A 20,408-nucleotide genomic window follows, 5' to 3' on the forward strand; every position below is an offset into this window, starting at 1 on the left:
CATTCCTGCACGTCTCCTAGAAACTTCAAAGAGGAGATGGTTACAACAAGCATAAGCAAGATATAGTAGTAGGTTCTCTACTTTCCTTCCTACTGTTTCGTTAATAACCACCACGCCACTGACTAGGGCTACACGGTTTTGGTGCCAATTATTAGCCATTTTTCTCTTGCTGCTGCTACATTTAAAAGACATTTTCATCAGTTGTTACTGACATAGGGAATACCTCAGTTTTTAAAAAATACTTATCTAAACTCAACACCTGAAATTTGAATTAAAAAGAAAAAAATTCTTTCTTGGACTTCTCTTTGTTATTGCTGCAACAGTTATTTTCAGTTCCAGGTTTAAAGTAGTACTTTTTTTTTTAATCATATAAAGCTGCCATAAAAGTTTTTTGTTTGTTTTTTTTGGTTTTTTGGTTTTTTTGTTTTTTTAAAGAGAAGCTTGATCTGAAATGTCTCTACTGCACTAGCTCTTTTCATTTGCTGAAGAGCTCTAGTGCAAACACATACTGCGTATTTATTTATAAAGGAATTCTAAATAGGGAATGTTATATAAAAAGCAGGAGAGAATGTTTCATAAGACCCTCACTGTGTAAACGCCTATTTAATGATGTACAGTTTCCCCCGCTGCAGTTTTATATCCATGCTTTCTACTATTTGCAACAAAATACCATTAAGATAGTTATATATACACATATTCCCCCCCCGTCCCCCTGCACTGTGCTTTTGGTTACTTTCCATATCAACTACTGGAGACATGCTCCACCCTCCCAGCAGATTATAATCGATCAAAACTGGAAGGTGTAAGTACCTTTTAAAAAAGGTACAGTTTCCCCCTCGTGGATGAATCCCATAATGCAACTTAGAAAAAAAAGTGCTCAAGTAAGTGAGACTGCCTAAATATTATGAAACATTATACAGAGACCAATTCCAAGATGACATTTAGGAATCTTAAGTTAGAGCAAATATATAGGAAGTTATATTCATTCCTTAATTATTTACCTATTGCAGCATTCATGAGAGTTCTCTCCTATGATTTTCAAAGCTTTAGTTAACTGGGTGGTGAGACAGGGGACAGCAAAGCTTTGAGCTTGTTCTTTATAGCTTCTCCCCAACATAGCACTGTTTCATACCTCAGATCTTTTTTAAAATCACGCTAAGACAACAAATGTCACTCTCTACTAGCTAAAATGGAGAAATGGCCTGTATTAACGTTCACTGTACTCTCCAGCACACCTGACTAATCAAAGCTGCAAATCTACTACACAAATGGAATTGTTAAACAGGCTTGAAGAAAGCAGTACAGATTCAAATCGTTTGGGTAATTTTCTGCTCCATATAAAACACATGGAAATCCCTAAGCTGCAGTAAGTGCTCATGAGTAAGTTTTAAAATACTTATTCCAACAACATAGTTATGTTCAAGGCATTAGAAATAAGGGGGCCGTCCACTGACAGTGATTCATGCAAAATAAACCTGAACTTTATTAAACAAAAAAAAAAAAAAGGCAGTAAAAAAATATGGACAGTGCTTACCATAAAAATAAAGTTACTGAAGGCTCTAACCACCAACGGGTTATGAAGATACGGAAGCCTCCCACCAGGGCAGAGTACTGGAATGGCAGCGTCAAATCAGCACTGATGCTACCCTGAAGTAGCTGCCAAATCTGTACAGGAGCAGAACACCCCAAAACAAAGCGTAACTAGATATACAACTTAAAAATATTTACTTCTGAATGAACCTACAAGAACAATACAGCCTGATATACCTCTGTGTAAACGCTTAAAAGGGAACAACATTTTATAACCATTTACTGCATAATTTATTGCAGGCAGAATGTATCCCAAAAAAAAAAAAAAGAAAAATCGCATCTGTCTGGAATTGTAAGTCAAGCAGGTTTAAGAAAAAACGAGATTTTTATGTGCAATATTCAAATTTAAAAATTTAAAATCTCCCCCATAACAATTTTGGTATACAAATGGGTTCTAAGGCTAGCCCTTTATCCCCACAGCATTTGCTTTGAGGTACTTATTTTTAAAAATTGAAGTTGCAAGAAAGAATATCAGAAATGACTCATTGCAATGAAATGCTAATCTCCAGTCAGTCTTATTTTACGTGATTCCAAGTGCAATTTAGGAAGTGAAAAAAAAAAGAAAATACTAAGAAAACACTTCAAAATGCTGTAACCAGCAAGTGGCTCCTACTTCAATTACAAATATTTTCAGGAAAAAAAACCCAAAACAGCTATCTGAAACCTCTATATTCTGGCAGCCCTACTACAGCATATCCATAGTCCATACTGCAAGTAGCTAATAAGGAAATTGTGTTAAAATGGTTTGTTCCCCTTTAACATACTCATCAGGCACACAAGCTTTCCTCAGAATAACATGCAGCTGAACTCCTCCTGGTTGTTGTAGAAAGCTCTAGCATTTCTTAAGTTTCAGGAAAGCAAGCTGGATCAACTGCACATACGTTTTCAACTGACTACAACATTCTTTAGGAAAAACAGCACGGATTTCCTGAACTGAGAACTAAAAGAAAGTGTTTTTCTATCAGTCTGTGTGGCAGTCTCACTTTGACACATCTTGCATCATATGAAAGATAGTACTGGATACATATCTCCTCAGGACATGCAATTCATTATACAGGTGATGTCACCTCCTACTATTCCTAAGAGCCAGTTTGAAGGAAGTTTGCTTTATTTACTGGCACACACAGCATTACCTTTGCCATTTCATTCTGATCCTTAAGAACATCTGTATAACACTGAATCCATATAATGAAAATGAAAAGGTATGAAGTAAACTAATTGTGTGCGGGATTTCTACAGCTTGTCTGACTCATTTTCCAGTCACTCCAATTTAGTAGTTGAATTTGAAAAGAATACATCACTTAAATAAAAATATGCCCCTTTTAAACTGGCAACTCCATCAACCTGAAAAAGGTTGAAGCACTTATCTAACGCATATTATGGTATTCTATAAAGAAACTCACTTTTGTGATTCTACCTTTTAAGACCCTGCATACATTACAACAGTGCATTAGTGATACAAGTTGTAAAATACTTTTCGGTTCCTTTGGATTTGCATATGATGGTTTTTGCATCAGTCACTGCAGGTAGATTGAGCAAGCTTTGTTTTTGTGTTTTAACATGCATTCACCTAGATATGGATCAGAATAAATTTATACTCCCTTTTTATCATTATAATTAGCTAAAAAATTGCAAGACAGTCCACAAAACAGGATTTGCTTTAAGACTAACTGCTGGAGTTCCAAGATGTAAGATATGCAGCACTGGAAAATCTTCAGTGATCAGGAATTAGTAGTGTTTAGCCAAGTGTTGAAAGCATTCAGAAGAAAAGTCCTGGTTGGAGGCATGAGGGCTTCAGCACCAACTTTTAAACCTCAATTTCTTGATTGCATATCTCCCATCTTCAAACCTAAGTTAAGGGGGGGGTGGGAGGGGGAAAGTAGGAAATATTCTCAATTATGTGAAATACCATTTGAGTATGGCAGAACATTCTAACGTTGCATGCACCACACTGATATGCACACACAACAGACGTTAAATATTATACAATGCTACCCTAGCACCTACCCAGTCAAATGACATTTACAGGATTCCCTTCCCATTTAAGAATTGATTTTCTCCTGTCATGTCCATTCCAGCTTTTTGTCATTAGTAGTTTTGTCTTAAGTAGAAGGTGCAATATTAAAAAAGGTATTTTATGCTGAATTTAATTATCAGCAGTCATGAGTTTAGTCACAGCAAAACTCTCATTTTTTTATACTCATGTAATACGACATTCTTGGATTAAATATTACACATGAAACATTGCAGATCTGCAGACTGATAGGTAGCATCACAGCAAAATGAGAAACAGCTGCTGCATTACTAACTTAAAGGGAATACAGCCACCTGTAATAACAGAACTCTGGACTCCTAACTGCTGAAACAGAAATCCAAAGAAAGTTAAAACAAAGCTAACTTTGTCATAAACTAAATGGACTAAACATGAAAACTTCTAGCTCAGCTGGTCTGACAAGTCCTTATTTCAAATGAAGCTGTTCTCAATGAAGCTAAAAAACAACAGAAGTGAGGATCCCAAAAATGTTAGGCTTTGTGTCAGTTTGACACACATAACACCCCCCAAATCCATCCCACCTTATAGCAGATTTCAAAATTAAACTCCTTTTCTTGAAACCCATGACCTAAATTTTGGTCCACACTAGAAACAATTTTTCCACATTGACTGCAAGAAGAATCAACTGAGACTTAACTGAAACAGAGTGACTATATGAAATTAACTTACGGTTGTGTATTTGTTTCCGCAACTTGTGAGAAAGATTAACCCTCAGAGGGTGACACTTACCTTGCCCACACATTTAGCCAATCAAAAACAACACTACAAAGTTACACACTTTGCTTCATTCACAAATCACAGTATTGCTGAATTCAACAATTACCAATGAATCCAAAAATACTGAATACATTCAATCCCAGGCGTATTTTAGTAAGGCAAACTTAGGGCTCATTCTTCCATCTTCATTTTCATGATTCATGATTCATGAAGATACAGACCACTGAAGAGGTCTCAACAGGCTTCTCTCCTTTGCAGGGAACAGCTATTACATAAGCAATAATTTTTGTGTATTCTTCCTCAATTAGAATACTGTAGAAGTACCCCAGACTGCTTACCTGCTGAAAAATCTCCCCGAAAGAACCTGCAATGCTGTCATTTGTAAGAAAGATTAACTGCTTTCAATCTAAATCGGTAACTTACACTGACTGCCAGGATGATCACCACTGTGGGGGCACATAACTATAAGTTGGTGTTCCTGGAGCCCGATATGTGGGCATAGTAACTGGATGAGGGGCTACTGGAGTTGGGGAATGAGTTGTCAACAAAGTACCTAGGATGAAGAGAAAATTTTTTTCAGTAAGCATAGTTTCTAGTACCAAGGGGAAGAAGAAAAAAAAAAAAAAAAAGAGAAAGTTAATTTTAAAAACAATTACAGCTTGCTCATCTTCCAGTTTAAAATTATCAGTATTATCTTGCACTCCAGCCCCAACCTTCCTTCAAACATTTATGCAAGAGGATCATTCCAATGCTTAGTCCGATGCACACAAAGATACTCATTACTCAAAAATAGCTCTAGCAGAAACCCTGCAACATAAGCATTGTTCACTGCAAAACTTTTTCCCACAGCATGCCATAATAATATTTGATGGTAGAGCTAACTTGACTGATAAATCAGAGTTAATTAGTTCTTGTTTGCATTATTCCACATAGGTTTTTAAAGACTAAGGGGCTTCAGAAACATCCAGGCTGAGATAGCAGGATCTGAACAGTCTTACTCTACAGCACTTTGTAGAAACAGTAACAAACACCTGGGATAAGCTTGCCCACATATGAAACTCCAGTGTTAGCTCAGTTTGTGACACATAGCTTCTCTAGTTTTGAGAGTCCTCAAATCAAGTGACAAATTTGACAAGATAAAAACCAGAATCTGAAAACAAGCTCATGGCTCTTGTTTTTTAGATTACTGAACTGAGCATCCTTTGAGTGAACGTGGACATTTCTCCGCGAGTTAACGTCCACTGAGTACCAAAGCATGACACCCCCGCAGTAAACACTCACAGATGAGTCTAGATATTGGTTAAACAACATTTCCTTCAAAACACTACCACTAAAAGAGTGTGGCATTAAGAAGCAGACATCCTTAACCATTGCTTATGACACAGAAGACCTGCAGGTAGTGCAGACACATGAAATGTTGTGTCTCAATGTACAAAGAAGGTCAGCAATATGAGGGGTGGGCTGAGAACACTGCGTTCTCCTCAGCCTTAAGAGGTTGCTGTTTTCAGCTAGGCGTATATAAATGTATTGAGAAGAGGAAGTCAGACTCTTTACACTGATAAGATGAGAAACAAAGGATGCAAGAATAAGTGAAATTCCATACAGATATAAGGAAGAACTATTTTACCATAATATTGATACCTGAAAAGAGGATGTGATGTCTCCATCCTCAGAGATGATCAAAATATCTCTGAACAAGTACACAACCTGATCTAGCTTGACTCACTTTGAAGACACTGGACTAGATGACCTACAGAAATCAGTTCTAATTAAACAATTTTATGATTATGCTAAGCACACATCTGGCATAACATTTTTGTAATGCAGCTGTGTTCCATCTCAACCACACAGGAGAGCTTCATCAGGAAAACTTAAGGGTTGTAAGTTCACATACCTGCTGACATTGCCATAGTAGTCCCAGCCACCATCCCCATAGTCACACCGTTTCCTCTTGGTGGCGGAATTGGAGCAGGATACATGGTTGCCGGCATGCCATTAGGCTGCACAACTGTGGTGTGGTGAATTACGTGGGGTGGTGCTGCATATAAAGGCTGTGTGTAATAAGTGCCTTGCTGTTGGAGAAAAAAAGTGTAAATTAAATAATTATAGTGTATCTGATGGGGAAGATAAATGATGTCTTCTTTTATGAATGTATCGTAAAACAAAACCATTATTCTAAAGATGCAATGTATTTACAGAGCAGAAGGCAAAAAATTCACTTCAACTATTCCAATTGCATTTCACAGGCAAACTTTTTAACATTTAACCCTTTTTAAAGGCATTTAGGATGACATTCAAAAGCAGGGACCTTTGCAGAACTCCAATGTTGACTGCATCTTCAATAATAAGGGCTCATTAGTCATTCACTCCCTTCATTTTGTATCTTTTGATATATTAATCCATGAAAGAACTTTCCTCATTCTTTCACAACTTTTTATTCATCTGCTTTTAGTTAAAGAACCAAAGGTTTTTGACAAATTGAAATACACTAAGCAGATCAGATAAAAGTTGTTACATGCTTATTAATTCCCTTCAACTACTGTGTACACGCCAGGCAAGTTTTCTCTATGCAAAGAGAGGGCCAACTTTTCCCAAAATATCATGTTTACTTAAGCATCTTAATTCTATCCTTTCTAACAGTTTTCAACAGTTGGCCTAGTGAGACTTGGTAACTCTCTGCATCAAAACAGAGGCTTCCTAAAAAAAACCCATAAAAATTAATGCAACTTTATGACAATTTTTGACAAAATGAAATCAGGATACAGTAGTTATAGCATCCAGCACATATTTTTAAAGCTACTGAATCTAGTGTCTGTTCACAGACTGAACACATTATCAGTAAGTGCGGAGTAACTGTGACGTTAGACAGCAAGTAAAAGTGCGCGCACACACCCTGTAAATCACTGTATTAAGAATTCTTACCGTAGGCAGCTAAAAATTCCCTCCATCCATGTGATGTAAAGTTAAAGAGTTCAAGCAGATATTACAAGGTAAACAAATTCGTATCCAAACAGACAGGTTTTTTGTTTCTTTCATTTACCTGTGCATACGGATTCTGCTGTGGATAGGCACTTCGAACTGGGTACACAGCAGTCTGATAGGGATTCGGTGACGAAGAATATGGTGGCACTGCACCACTAGTGGGTGAACAAGATACTTTATATGGGGTGCCTGGTGTATAACCTGAAACAAAGGTAAATCTGCATTAAAAACATTAAAAACAAGTGTCAGTACACTGCTTTCTAGAGTCAGAGGTAACAATTTTCTTAATTTCCAAATTCCTTAATCTTCATGTAGGCTAGTCTCGATATCCAAACACATGTTTACCATTTACATAATACTGATAACAATCTGAAAATAATACTTGACTGTGTCAACTAAGCATGAAAAGTTAACTGTATTTTTGCACAATTTGCTTTTCAAATCTATGGATGCGGGATAAAAAAGTGGATTTGGATTTTCATGCTAGTATCATTAAACACTTGAATTCGCATTAGTATCAGCCCAGTTCTCAACACCCCCCAAATTGTACTGGCAAAACATAGTAACAGTTAACCAACCTGCGGTTCCTTCTATAGAAGATGATACAGCACAAGAATAACTTAATTTCAAAAGTCAAAATCACGTAAAGAGCTCAAAATTAGATTTTCAGATAACAGAGACACACAATCTGCAACCTCCTCTTCAACTTATATTTATTCGTGTTTGTTTTCTTGCACTTTCTGAACTGGCTAAAATAAATATGAAAGGCCATACCTTTAAAATGCAAGCACTGTAGAGTTCATTGCGACTGCAAATTAGACTTTGGAGGCACTTAAGTATCTTCAAATCTCCCTTTTCTGAATTACTTATGTAGACATACCCTTAATCATCATGTAAAAATTATTTTTATACATTCCTATAGGACTTTAGATGCCATGAGAAAGAATTTTGCATTCCTATTACAAGGCCCCCAAAATCAGTCTGCCTCGTAAATGGTGGGAACTGTTCAATTTTTACAGGGATAAGTAGCAACTGCTGGCTCAGAGCCTGCCTAAGGCAGTGCTTCCATAATTTCTCCAGTCCTCATTAGACAAGGTCTCAGAATAACAGAACCTTCATTCTTTTTGCAGAAGTCTGCAAAGACTTTTGAGTGTCTGAGAAACTCAGAAAGAGTTTCTTTCCAATTTCATTTCACCCTTCAAACTGAAAATTGTTATGTTAATGAAGAAATAGGTCCATTATGTTTCTCTTCCTTTTTTTTTTTTTTAAATAGAATTTATCACCTTTAGAGATACTAAAGAAAGCTACCACAGCACTTAGGCTGAACTCTTGTCTTTAGAAAGCCTAAGTATTTGAAGAATAGAACACGCTGAGGAAGTAACTTCTTTTTCAAATATGGGTAGCTATTTGCATTGAAAGACTCAGCTACAAAATGCTGAACATGAAGCATTGCTACTGAACTACAGCTGTGTCCTGTCAAGCCCACTCTCATTCTAAAAACCCACTGATACACCTGCACAGGCAATTTAACTTTCATTCGTGCAAAGTGGTACATCTGTACAAGAGCTATTCTGCTTTCCCATTTAATTTTTTTCTCCCTTACAGGGAGCAAAGACCTTAAAAGTAAATCAGATGGCTATTCAAAAACAGAAATTTAAGATACCTGTAAAAAGGTACACTTTCCAAACAGCAGTGGCATGTCGCACTCAAATACTGCTGTGTGATGTGCATTTACAAAAGCTTTGATTCTACAAATAAGCAGTTACATCAAGAAAGTAAAAAAAAAAAAAAAAAAAAAAATCCCATCTGTTAGGACAAAGTACTTCAAGTTGTTATCTGCCTGAATTAGAAAACCTGGACATTTTGAACTTTTGTTCATAGCTTAAAGAGTACCTAAAAATTAAAGCTATTCTTAGTTCTGAAATAAAAGCGTATTTTCTATTCAACAGCAATACAGACTCTAATAGTACTAACTTTAAAAAATGAAGGACATTCAAAGATGGTATATGACTTCTATAAATCTTTATTCCTTCTTCACATAACAGTGAAAAATTGCTTACTCCAATTTTGTTATATAACTTGAGACATACTCCAAGATTAATCAATGCAAACTAATCTCACAACATGATTAAGTCTAACAAGTCAAGAATCTTCCCCAGAAACCATAACCTTCTATTACAACATAACTGACGTGAAGGAAAAAACCCAATCAACTGAATAAAAATCTCAGTCTCCTGATTTGGTAAATTGATTACATGCAGCTTATCTTCATCTTCCTGCAGTAGGATTTGCAACCAGTAATAAGACTGGAACTACCTTTCAGTTATCTGATCCTAGGATCAAAAATTACAGCTACTCTTCAGCACAGCTGCAGAAATCCTGATGATATATACACTGGAGCATAGAAGGCAGAGACACATCACTAAGGTAATCTCAACTGTGCAACTGAATGGCCTATTAGTAATACAAGCTGAAAATAAAAGCCTACATAAGGTTTTGATTCCCATGCTAAGAGTTATACCCCCGATGGGAACTGCTCTCCCTTGAATATCGCTCTCAAAAAAGTTCTTAAGCAATTCAGCACAAATGCGAGCTGGTACCCCTAGATATGACACTTGCACAGAGGCAACACCCTATCCAAAGCCAGATTTTTATTTTTCTTTATAATTACTGGAACTTATAATATCCATCCATTTCCCTACCTTCAATTCAATACCCAAGACAAGCCAAAATCGGTTCGGCACTCGCTATGCCTCTAAGCAGCAAACCGAACAGAGACACAGGTTGTACCAACTAGAATACTCCACAGTTCCAAGGAAAGCTACACAGCTACACACTTTCACCAGGTTCTACAGGGAAACAGTTTAGATGACTTACACTCTCTTGCCTCAGTAATTGCTGCCACACCCGTTTAAGTCTCCTGGTAGTTAATGAAATGCAGTAAGGTACAAACCTTGAACTTCAATACTGCAAGCAGGCTCCCACAAGGTAAGCTTCCCAATTGCAAGCAGCATCATACCCTATCCCCGTAAGTTACACAAGGGCATTCAGGGACAAATTTGGTTATGTGTCATGTGTATCTCTGAAAAACCAGCATAATACATAGAATAGAATCATAGAATAGGTTGAAGACCTTTAAGATCATCAAGTCCAACCGTTAACCTAACACTGCCATCCCACCACTAAACCATGTCCCCAAGCACCACAGCTACAAGGCTTTTAAATCCCTCCAGGCATGGGGACTCAACCACTGCCCTGGGCAGTCCGTTCCAATGCCTGACAACCCTTTCGGTGAAGACATTTTTCCTAGTATCTGATCCAAACTTCCCCTTGGTGCAACTTGAGGCCATTTCCTCTCATCCTATTGCTTGTTACTTGGGAGAAGAGACCAACACCCACTTGGCTACACCCTCCTTTCAGGTACGTGTAGAGGGGGATAAGGTCTCCCCTCAGCCTCCTCTTCTCCAGGCGGAACACTGCCAGGACCCCCAGCCACTCCCCATCAGCCTTGTGCTCCAGACCCCTCACTAGCTTTGTTGCCCTTCTCTGGACACACTCCAGCTACACTTGGCCTTGTTGAACCTCATACAATTGGCCTTGGCCCAACCATCCAGCCTGTCCAGATCCCTCTGCAGAGCCTTCCTACCCTCCAGCAGATCAACACTCCTGCCCAACTTGGTGTCGCCTGCAAACTGACTGAGGGCACACTCCATCCCCTCCTCGACATGCAAATGAAAGAGCTCCTAAAGATGGCCCAGTTCTACATGAGCAAAGCAATGTAAGGAATTCCTTGGCATGCAAAATAACCACAGGGAGAGTACTGTTCTATCAGCTGTATGTTCCTGGCTCCAGTGGAAATTAAATGCTACCAGCTTCTGTTTTGTTTCAAGCATTAGCACATCAAAATCATCTCCTATTAGTGAAAGCAGAACTACATAAAAACAACGTAGGTGAGTGCTTTGGTTTCCCTTGTGTGTTTTTCCATCTCCCTTTTCCTTGGCTCACCAGATTCCTTTTCTCTCAAGTGACAAGCATCCAAGTGTGGTTACCCAAATCCTCACTCAATATCCACTATGGCCAAAATAGTTTTACCCAGCAACCAGGCTTTCTACACAATCAGTTCACAGAAGACAATTTTAAGGGCAGAAAGAAGGCAGCAAGTTGAACTTGGAAAGAGATACCATTTAAGAAAAGGACGAAAAAGAAGAATTTTGAAGATAAGAAACAGAAGAAACAGGAATTTGGAAACAACCAATAGGATGCAAACCAGGCACAACCAAGAAGGAAGCAGTGAAGGGAAACGCAATGCAATCCTCAAGTATCAGCCTGAAATATAGAAACAATAGCTAAAAACTCAGCTTCTTCCTTCTCTGGGGGTGAAAGGAGATTCACTTAAGACAAGATTATACTCATTTTAATTTATCAGATGATTCCTTATGAGCCACTTCAAAGTAATGTAAAACATTCCACAGTATAAGTGTTATTGTAAGCCCCTACAGCTTTTCCTTTCTTGGTTCTAACAATTTCCAAACTTCAGGTTACTGCTTTGACATACCTATTACACATACCTGTTTGGAAGGTAGGATTTGCTCCAGGATACATATTAGGGGAATAGGCAGGAGCAGCTGCTGCATAGCCCATTGGGAAGCCAGCTAGAAGAAAGAATACGTCAAAGTTATTTTCTAAAATGACTGCACAGTCTAACTAGACTTCACTCTCAAGGATCCTTGCTGTATATCTTTTAATTGAGATGAGCTAACAGATGGCCTTCAATACACCTCCTCAATTAAAACGCTGGGCTCCTCTTCTCCCAAGCCACCTGAAGCTGAATGCTAGATGAAGGGAACAGCTAAGGAGTCACAAGCACCATTGTCCTTTACATCCCTGTTTCAGCAAATCTCAAAGCTGGCCAAGTAACTCCTAAGTTAGTTGGACAACAAAGTTCTGTGCAACTATCCAACCCTCCTCCTCCCACCCATGAGTTTTAAGACCTGACGTACATAAAATATTTATCTGAATACACTGTTTCATAGAAATAAATCCCTAGAAGTCAGAGAGGCACTCTTGACTCTTTAGGTCAGAAATATCACAGGTAGAGAGTACAAAGCAACCTTAGGTAGTCCAAAATGCTTGTTGCATTTGACACAGACTTGTTGCACTCGGGTATCAAACAAGCTCACCACTTTCAGGCATCTACTAAGACAGTTAACAGTTACAAGTGATTCACTGAGGAATCAGCGAAATGACAGGTAAACGCTTCTACACCCAAACACAAGAACCACTATGGCTGAACTAACATCTCAATACACTGGCTTCCAATATAAGGCAAAAACCAGAATTAGCAAAAGTTATAGTTACTTGAAAGATACAAAGTTTGTTTAGATTGTAGTAAGTGAAATTGATGAATTAATCATAGCTATTTCCAGGAACCTACTTATATTCCAAACCGTAAAACTGAGTAACGTCTGTATTTGGAAAGACCAAGTTACTATGTTTTGTTATCAACATACAAGGATTTCACCTTCTCCAGATAAAAGGCAATTCCCATTTGCATATTCACGGTCAGGCTTAAAGCTGCTAGTTTTAAACTGCTTATTCAAATCTGAAGGGTTTCTATTTCGCTGTAAGTCCCTGAGTCCTTAGCAGTTACTCCTAACAATAAAAATTCCTTAGCTCGGGACTATATATGTTAACCTAGTTTTGTAAAGCACTCTGTAAACGTATCAAGTGACATACACTTTGCACTACTATTAGGTGGTCAGCATGGATAAGCCTAAGAAAAGCATTAGATTGAAAAATCAAAGGTAAAAACAACATAGCCAATTCACAACCACTTTTTGGAGTATAAATAGCTCTTAAGATTTCAAATTCACAAGCTGCTAGTGAAAAGCTTTAGTACAGCTTTACACATTACTCAAACTGACTACACATCTGCAGCATTATTTATGTAGTACACATTTGCAGTCCTCTATTCTTTCTTCACAGTTTTAGCTTCACAGCAGAGCACTCTGAGCTGCTTCAGAAACAAGTCACTTGAGAAAAATGACAAGCAGCAGTTTTAACTTCTACACAGAACTTTTATCCATGTGAGAACATTTGGACAGTGATTCCTTGCTACGGTAAACCCATCCAACAACCTCAAACAGGTGTAATATAATATAAACGGCAATTAAATATACACCAGCTTTAGAAACAATACGTTCCATGTAGTGATACATTCGTTACTTTCTATTACCACGCAACCCAGGTAAACTCTATAATTCTGAATTAAGAATCTGTAGCTTTTAAATTAGGAGAGGCAAAGAAGGAAGACTTAGTCATGCAGCAATTTAAGAAAATCCTAAAATACCAAGTCTACTTCTCATTTCAGAGAATGTTTTGTGTTTATCCCACAATCTTTAAGCATAAACCAGGCAGCTCAGCAAACTATCTTTAACAGTGTAACACTGTAGAACTTATTGACTAAGCTGAATTTAAGGGTCACTGTTGTGTACACTGATGGACTGACTGTAAGGCTGTATGGAAGAATCTTGAATAATTAACTTGTAGCATAACATTTAAGGCACTTCTCTAACAATTCTACTTCAATTCCATACACTTTAGTTATGCTAATTTACAACCAAGTGAAGACTGACAAATATACAGTACTTACATAATTCAATATGTAGTGTAGTATGTATAACAGTAGAATAAAATATTAGAAGTTATAATGTTGTTTAAACTGCTATTTATGAATCTGCAATAGAATATCTTCCTAAGTAAATTACGGTACCACTTGGATTACTATAAACAGGAGCTTCAATGCAACATGTAAAAGGTTGTAAGTATAAATGAAACCCTGATTAATATAAATCTGTGTTTAGAAAAAATGAAGAGATAAAAATACAAATTTATATAAAAATAATTCATAATAATCTTTATCGAAAGCAAAAGAAAGCCTTGAAAAAGCAATCTATTATGAATACAGAAATTACTGTACTGTAACTGATACTTATTAGTAAACCACTGCTGCTTACCGTATTATAAAATTACTGTAGTCCATATAACTAAGACAGTTACAAAGACCAAAAACATCCTGCGGGACTTAAGAGTTACACAGCACCAGCTTTGCAATTTATTACTGCGCTATTTCAGTCACTCAATAGGCTTAAAAACATTGCAACATCGTTTGTGCTTTCCCCTTATAAATACTGTAGAAATCAAAGGTACACTAATTTGAGGAAAAAATTAGAAGTACCTGAAAAGCAAAAACAAAAATTAAAAACAAGGGTTTTGAGAGGACCAAGTCAACAGTAAAGAAAATCCATTTATGCACCAGTATTTAGAAGAAGGAACAGAGAAAAGTGGAACAGAAAAATAGGAACTTCACTACACTACCTAAGCAGAAAAACAAATTTAAAACTGTAAATACCAGAAGGAAAATATAGTACAGCTACAAAGAATATAAACGGTAATGGCACAGAATGATTTCTAGCTCTCAACACAGACACCAACTCAATCACAAAACAGCCTCCCTGTAAAAGCCACAGAAGTTTAATGGGTTATGATACATAAAGTTCTGTCCAAATCTAGTTATTGCCTTATCCAACTTCTGAACTATGGGGACACCACAAATGAAGCCTGCTCACACACACATTAGGAGATGAGGGGAAAAAAACCCTGGTGAGAAGCTTGAAGTCAAATGAGAAGCAGAAAAAGCAAGAAAGACATTTAATTTCTATTCTACAAAACAAGTTTTGGCCATTTTCTTGGTCCCACCTTTGATGCTATGCTTTGGGCAGTCATAAAACAGATAGCATGAACAAGAATTAGAGGATAGAAAGATTAGCAGCACCAGCCAACTAGCAGCAGAAACAGACTGACTCCTCTTCCTGCAGGGTGCAATTATTAGAGCTCCTAAAATAAGCTGCTTTGGAAGAAATACTGAAGTTAGAAATAGAACAACTAAACATCACTCTCAATATGTCACTGTTTAAATTTTAAAAACCCCACCCAAATTCCAAAACGGATTACCATACATGAAGCTATTCATAAAGGACTGTCTTCTTGATTACAAACAAAGATCAGTGTAATGGAAAGTCATTAAAAAACAAGGGTTACTTACCTGGATAACCAATTCCTTTGGCATTTGCATAGGGAACCCCAGAAGACCCAGGGCTATACACAGGATTCATGATTTCAGTAACTGAATTGGGGAAAAAAAGAAAGAAGAAAGTATTTACTCAAGTATAGGGAAAGCTTGGAATCTCAGCAACTAAAATGGGACTTGAAATGAGAGAAAGCATATTGGAAGAAAAAGTGACAGAGGAAAAAGCAGCAATTCCACTACTCATCAAGATCAAACCTGTAGCTACAAGCAGGAGAGAGTCACTGCAGAACTAAGTTTCAAAGCATCACAACCCTCAATCGGCTAGGGAATGTCTCAGGAATAAAACAGACCCTATTGCGGAGCACACGTTCCTAAGAGCTCCCCCATAGCCTGCAAATCCATAACCCTCTGCAGGAGTTCACACGTACTGCACTTCTGTCCCCACATAATCTATCAGTCACTTACCTACCTACAACCTATCAGTCTTGGTTTCTTCCCATTCTTTTTTGAAGCAACTAGCCAGGGGGTGCAAATACTTACGGTCTCTTACTACTGGAGTTTCAAGCCTGGAATTCCAGTCCTTTACCAGCACTAAATTCATCCACTGACAACAGCGTAAGTATTACAGAAGTAAGTGCCAAAAGACTTTCTGTATTAGACAGCTAGCTCACGTTTGTTTGTTTGTTTACTTGCTGCTAAGTTCTTCAGAGCCTATAACAAGCTGACAGTTGGGTCCAGTCATTTCTGAATTATATATTCACACACCAAAAAGGTACCTACAGCTAGCATCACTGGCAGGAATAAAACCAAATCCCCAGTTTTAAAAAGGAACTTGTACATAAACTCCAAGAAAAATAAAATGGCATTGAAGATGCTTCTCAAATTTTTCTAGTACACCTATGTACTTCTAGGAATATAAATCACTGCAGCACAGCTTACAAGCAAGCCCACCACATGCCTCTTACAAGAGTACTGATCACAGATACTTTTCTAGTATTTTAGAAAAAAAATCCCTGTATTTTAACACCAGTATCCTCAATCATCTGATGTTCTGCATACATTTACAGACTTACTGCTTCAATTCCTGCAAGCAAGACAGGGGGCACACTATGAAACCCAGACTTTCTTAATAACTGTTAATATTTGATACTTGAGTCACATCCTCTTCTACATCTTCAGATGCTTGCTCAAACGAACAGTGCATTAAGCACTTTAACAGTTTAAATGAATTTTGTAAATAACGTTTACGAAGCGAGAGTCATAATTACTCATACACTACTTTAGTTACAGAACACGTTATGGCAGGAATCCAAGTTGAGTTTATAAGTGTAGCTGCACTGATAAACCTATGTTAAGGGACTGTATAAATCAGAAGTAGCTTGCTTTTTATAGTAACGCTAAAACCAGCTCTGTGCCAAGAGTTTTAGCAGCACCTAGCACACAACAGAAGTAAAGGAAATATTTGTGCAAAATTAGGAAATCAGAAAGCAAATGCTGCCAGGAAGTTTATCATCAGGTTCACAAAACACTCAAACTCACTGTAAGAGAGTTAGATTCACCAGTTTCTTGGACTTTACACACACACACACACACACACTTAGCAGTAACACTAACTTAAATAGAATTGCTTTTATTTTTTTCCAGCTTCATACTCGATTACATATCAAGACAACAGAATCCATTAAGAATGAGTTAAAAAACCAAACAACCTGCCATTCACGTTGCTCAGTATAAAGGAAGTTCCCCACAGCAGCATGTTTTAATCACCTGACCACCACCAAAAAAGCAGTTTGACACAAATCTCTTTAGAAATGTTCTATAGCAAACTAGTCATCTTCAATTATAGAGCATTATTTTCCACTGAAGTCCTGTGGAGTTTTAATAGCATTAACTCTGCAGCACCATAACCACCAGGCATATTTTGCTGGACTAATATTTCACTGTAGCAAGACTGTTCTTCCCACACACACACTTTTTTCTGTGTATCCTTCTGTCTAAAAAGGACTCTCATTTACTTGAAAACTTTCAGCTTGTTCCCTTAATATTTCCCCACATTTCCTTCTCATTTGTGTCTCTGCTCCTCTTTCAACTTTGATTTTGTCACATTTTGTCTCTAAACTTACAAAACCCTAAGAGGTTCAAGCTTCACTTTAGTCTCAGCATTTCTGAGCTGTAAGGTAAAAGTCTTAAGGGAGGTGGATATACCTTCCACTCAAATACAAACAGGACTCTCCCACACCCCTATATCCCTACCAATATGCTGCTCCTCCTTCCAGTTTCTACAGCAATTAGGAGGAAAGAAGACCCTGTAAGTCTCTCATCATTCTGAATGGCAATGAGAAGTGAGAAAAAGGACTTGAAAACCAGCAAGAGCATTCTGCAAATATTTGGGTAAAGTAGAAAAAAAAACAACCCCCCAAAAACTATTAGAAGTATTAGTAGTCAATGACTGCAGAAGAACACAAGGATGTACATTCTGAGCGATGACAAACAGAGCCATACAAAGCTGAAAAGGTAGAGAAAATGAATAGAAAAGGTCAGACAAGTCATCAGACTTGATCTCAAAGGAGTGCAGATTAAGAGAAAGGAATTCCCCTTAAGTATGGGGGAAAAAAATCCTACGGCACTGGGAGCCTGCAAGCTGCCTCTTACTGGAAACAATGTCAACTTCCACTTCAAATGAATCCATACTTCAAAATTTGTGTGTACGCACACGCACACACACACACTGATTAAACGTTGGCTGAACAGGTACATACTTCCATCACTTCTGCTTCCACACTCTAGCTTTCACCACTGAAACACAAGTAGAGATCTGCCAGCCGACAAACAGTGCTTACAGTTTTTGTAACGCAGACAAAACTTCAGATCACTTCTAATTAAAAATAATTGTTTTCAGGTCTTCTCTGAAGGACCCAATATGTGTAAGTATAATTATATAGTATTACCCAGTGGTTGCAATCATCCCACTCTTACCGTAATTTTACTTGGAAGGGCATCTGTTATATTGAAATACAGAACCTTGCAGTCCACTTCCCTATAACGCTTAAAGTCCACATCAGACACTAGGGAAACCAGTATAAAGTGAACCCAAAGAATCGTGGCTTTCAATCTTTTTGTTGGCATCCCCTCCAAAGCATTCTCATGTTAATGTATATGCAAATAAGTGTCTACTGTGCATCATCTGTATATAAATTGCACAGAGTCAACTGTATATAAATTACAGTCAACTAATTCTTTCAGCTGAAATGAAGGTAATCATACTTATTAAAGATGCTCCGATTAAAGGCTAGCCAAGCACGCTTGGGAAGCGCAAATGCTTCACCTTTCATTCTTGCCAAAGCCAAACAATCAAACTCAGTTTTGATCAAGACTGTTAAATCTCATCTTGGGACAGATACAGGGACAATCACCCTCCTCTTAAACCCACGTTTCAGGAAGCTGAGCACAAAGGCCAACCGCTGTTAATGCCGAAGCTCCAGCACTCCAAATTAGATACGCTTTTGCACATAGCTTTTCCTGCTACGCTCAGAATGAGCGTGTTTCTAGGAAATACTTCTTTTAAAAATAATTTTAGATACATGCAAAAAACCACAGATCAATGCAAATACTGTAAAATGGAACTGCATGTTCCTTTGTAACAGATAGATTTTCTTACTATTTATTTTCAAAGTTGTGCAGAAACACTATCAGAACAAGATCTACTGAAAGCCACCTTGCGCTCATTTTATGACAATTCTATCACAAGAGTTGGGGAAGAAACTCTCCTAAATAACTCTCCTTGCCTAAAGCACACTGTTGTGGTCCACTAACGCTTTTGTTCTTGGAACTTAAGCAGACTCACACCAAGTCATTAGAGTATTTAATATCCATCTATCCTGGAATATGTTTAGAATGCTGTTTGCTTCCACTTACATACAATCCCTTAACCAAGTTAATTACCATCTTAGTAATGTTCTACATTTTACCCATTTGATTTCCAGTCAAAGCTTAATAGAAGTAAAATGCAGTTCCTGAAAGTCTGGTAGTTTGTAACGTAAAAAGTCATTTCCACTGCTAAGTAACAGAAAATATTTCAGGACACTTCTGCTCTTCAAATAACTGACAGTGATGAAAGTCTCAGTTGCATTACATTGTTAAAACTTCAGCCACCAAAATAGGCCCTTCAATCCAAATCCTAAACCAAATAACAGGCACTTTTGTCACAATTGCTCTAAAAAAAAAGGGGGTTCATATCAGCAGGCATTCAAGGCTTGGTAAAGTCTAAACCAACACTTCCCACACTGCACTGGTATTTGCAGGTAGCGCGTGCTTCATTTTGTCCATTCATCCACGACCTCAAAAAAGTCACTGAATTTTACCAGGAAGCAAGTATTACCCCTGTCCAAAACAGGGCATGGATTTACTGTAGTCCATGACTGAAGCCAGCTGGAATCAACACTTACACAGAACTGCCATGCTTCTGGCAAGCAATCCCACTCCCGGCGCTGGCACTCTAACCCCTCGGTGAGTTAATCGGCTGGCAGAATTCTGGGGTTTGCTGGAGTTTTTTGAGCAGGGGGTTGCTACATTTGCTTCCTAGCAGCTTGAGAGAGCTGAAACACATCACCAAATGGCTAAGACAGCACCAGTTCCAAGGCAAGGAACGGAGCAGGACTGGATAGTGAAGTTGATTGAAGTTGTAGAACCCCAGCCTGGAAAAGGACAATTAACAGCTTTGCCAGAAGTTCACACATAAAGTAAAATACAAAGCTGGAAACATCTTTCATGTGCAAGCCTTCCTCCCCTGCTCAAGTTACAAGATGTTCTTGTCATAAAAGAGAAAGAATGAAATACCTGCAGTCACCCTTCTATGTTTTCTGTGTGTGCAATTTTTATTTTTAAAACTATAAAGGAATAGAGCAGTTTAGACTTTGTAATCCTTTCTAATGACTACAATTCTCATCTGTAAGCCTATTCTACTAATGGTTTGTTGTT

The 20,408-nt window shown here is 37.8% G+C and overlaps 1 protein-coding gene across 2 annotated transcripts; it reads right to left on the reverse strand.

Annotated features, from left to right (window-relative positions):
* Positions 1-416: 416 nt before the first annotated feature.
* Positions 417-20,116, reverse strand: FAM168B (family with sequence similarity 168 member B). 2 transcript variants are annotated; one of them, XM_009649159.2, is made up of 7 exons: positions 19,877-20,116; positions 15,447-15,527; positions 11,911-11,994; positions 7,401-7,543; positions 6,255-6,432; positions 4,784-4,913; positions 417-3,439 (listed from the first exon to the last, which is right to left on the reverse strand). In XM_009649159.2, exons 1-6 carry the CDS (start codon positions 19,887-19,889, stop codon positions 4,801-4,803), a joined length of 612 nt encoding a protein of 203 aa, XP_009647454.2. In that variant the 5' UTR covers positions 19,890-20,116; the 3' UTR covers positions 417-3,439; positions 4,784-4,800. The 2 variants fall into 2 exon arrangements, with proteins under 2 accessions (XP_009647454.2, XP_035744711.1); XM_035888818.1 differs by lacking the exon at positions 19,877-20,116 and adding an exon at positions 14,508-14,579 and having other exon boundaries at positions 15,447-15,498.
* Positions 20,117-20,408: the final 292 nt, after the last annotated feature.

The sequence above is a fragment of the Egretta garzetta genome, unplaced genomic scaffold, assembly GCF_000687185.1.
Source record: "Egretta garzetta isolate BGI_Z169 unplaced genomic scaffold, ASM68718v1 scaffold161, whole genome shotgun sequence".
In the NCBI taxonomy this organism is placed as follows: Eukaryota; Metazoa; Chordata; class Aves; order Pelecaniformes; family Ardeidae; genus Egretta; species Egretta garzetta.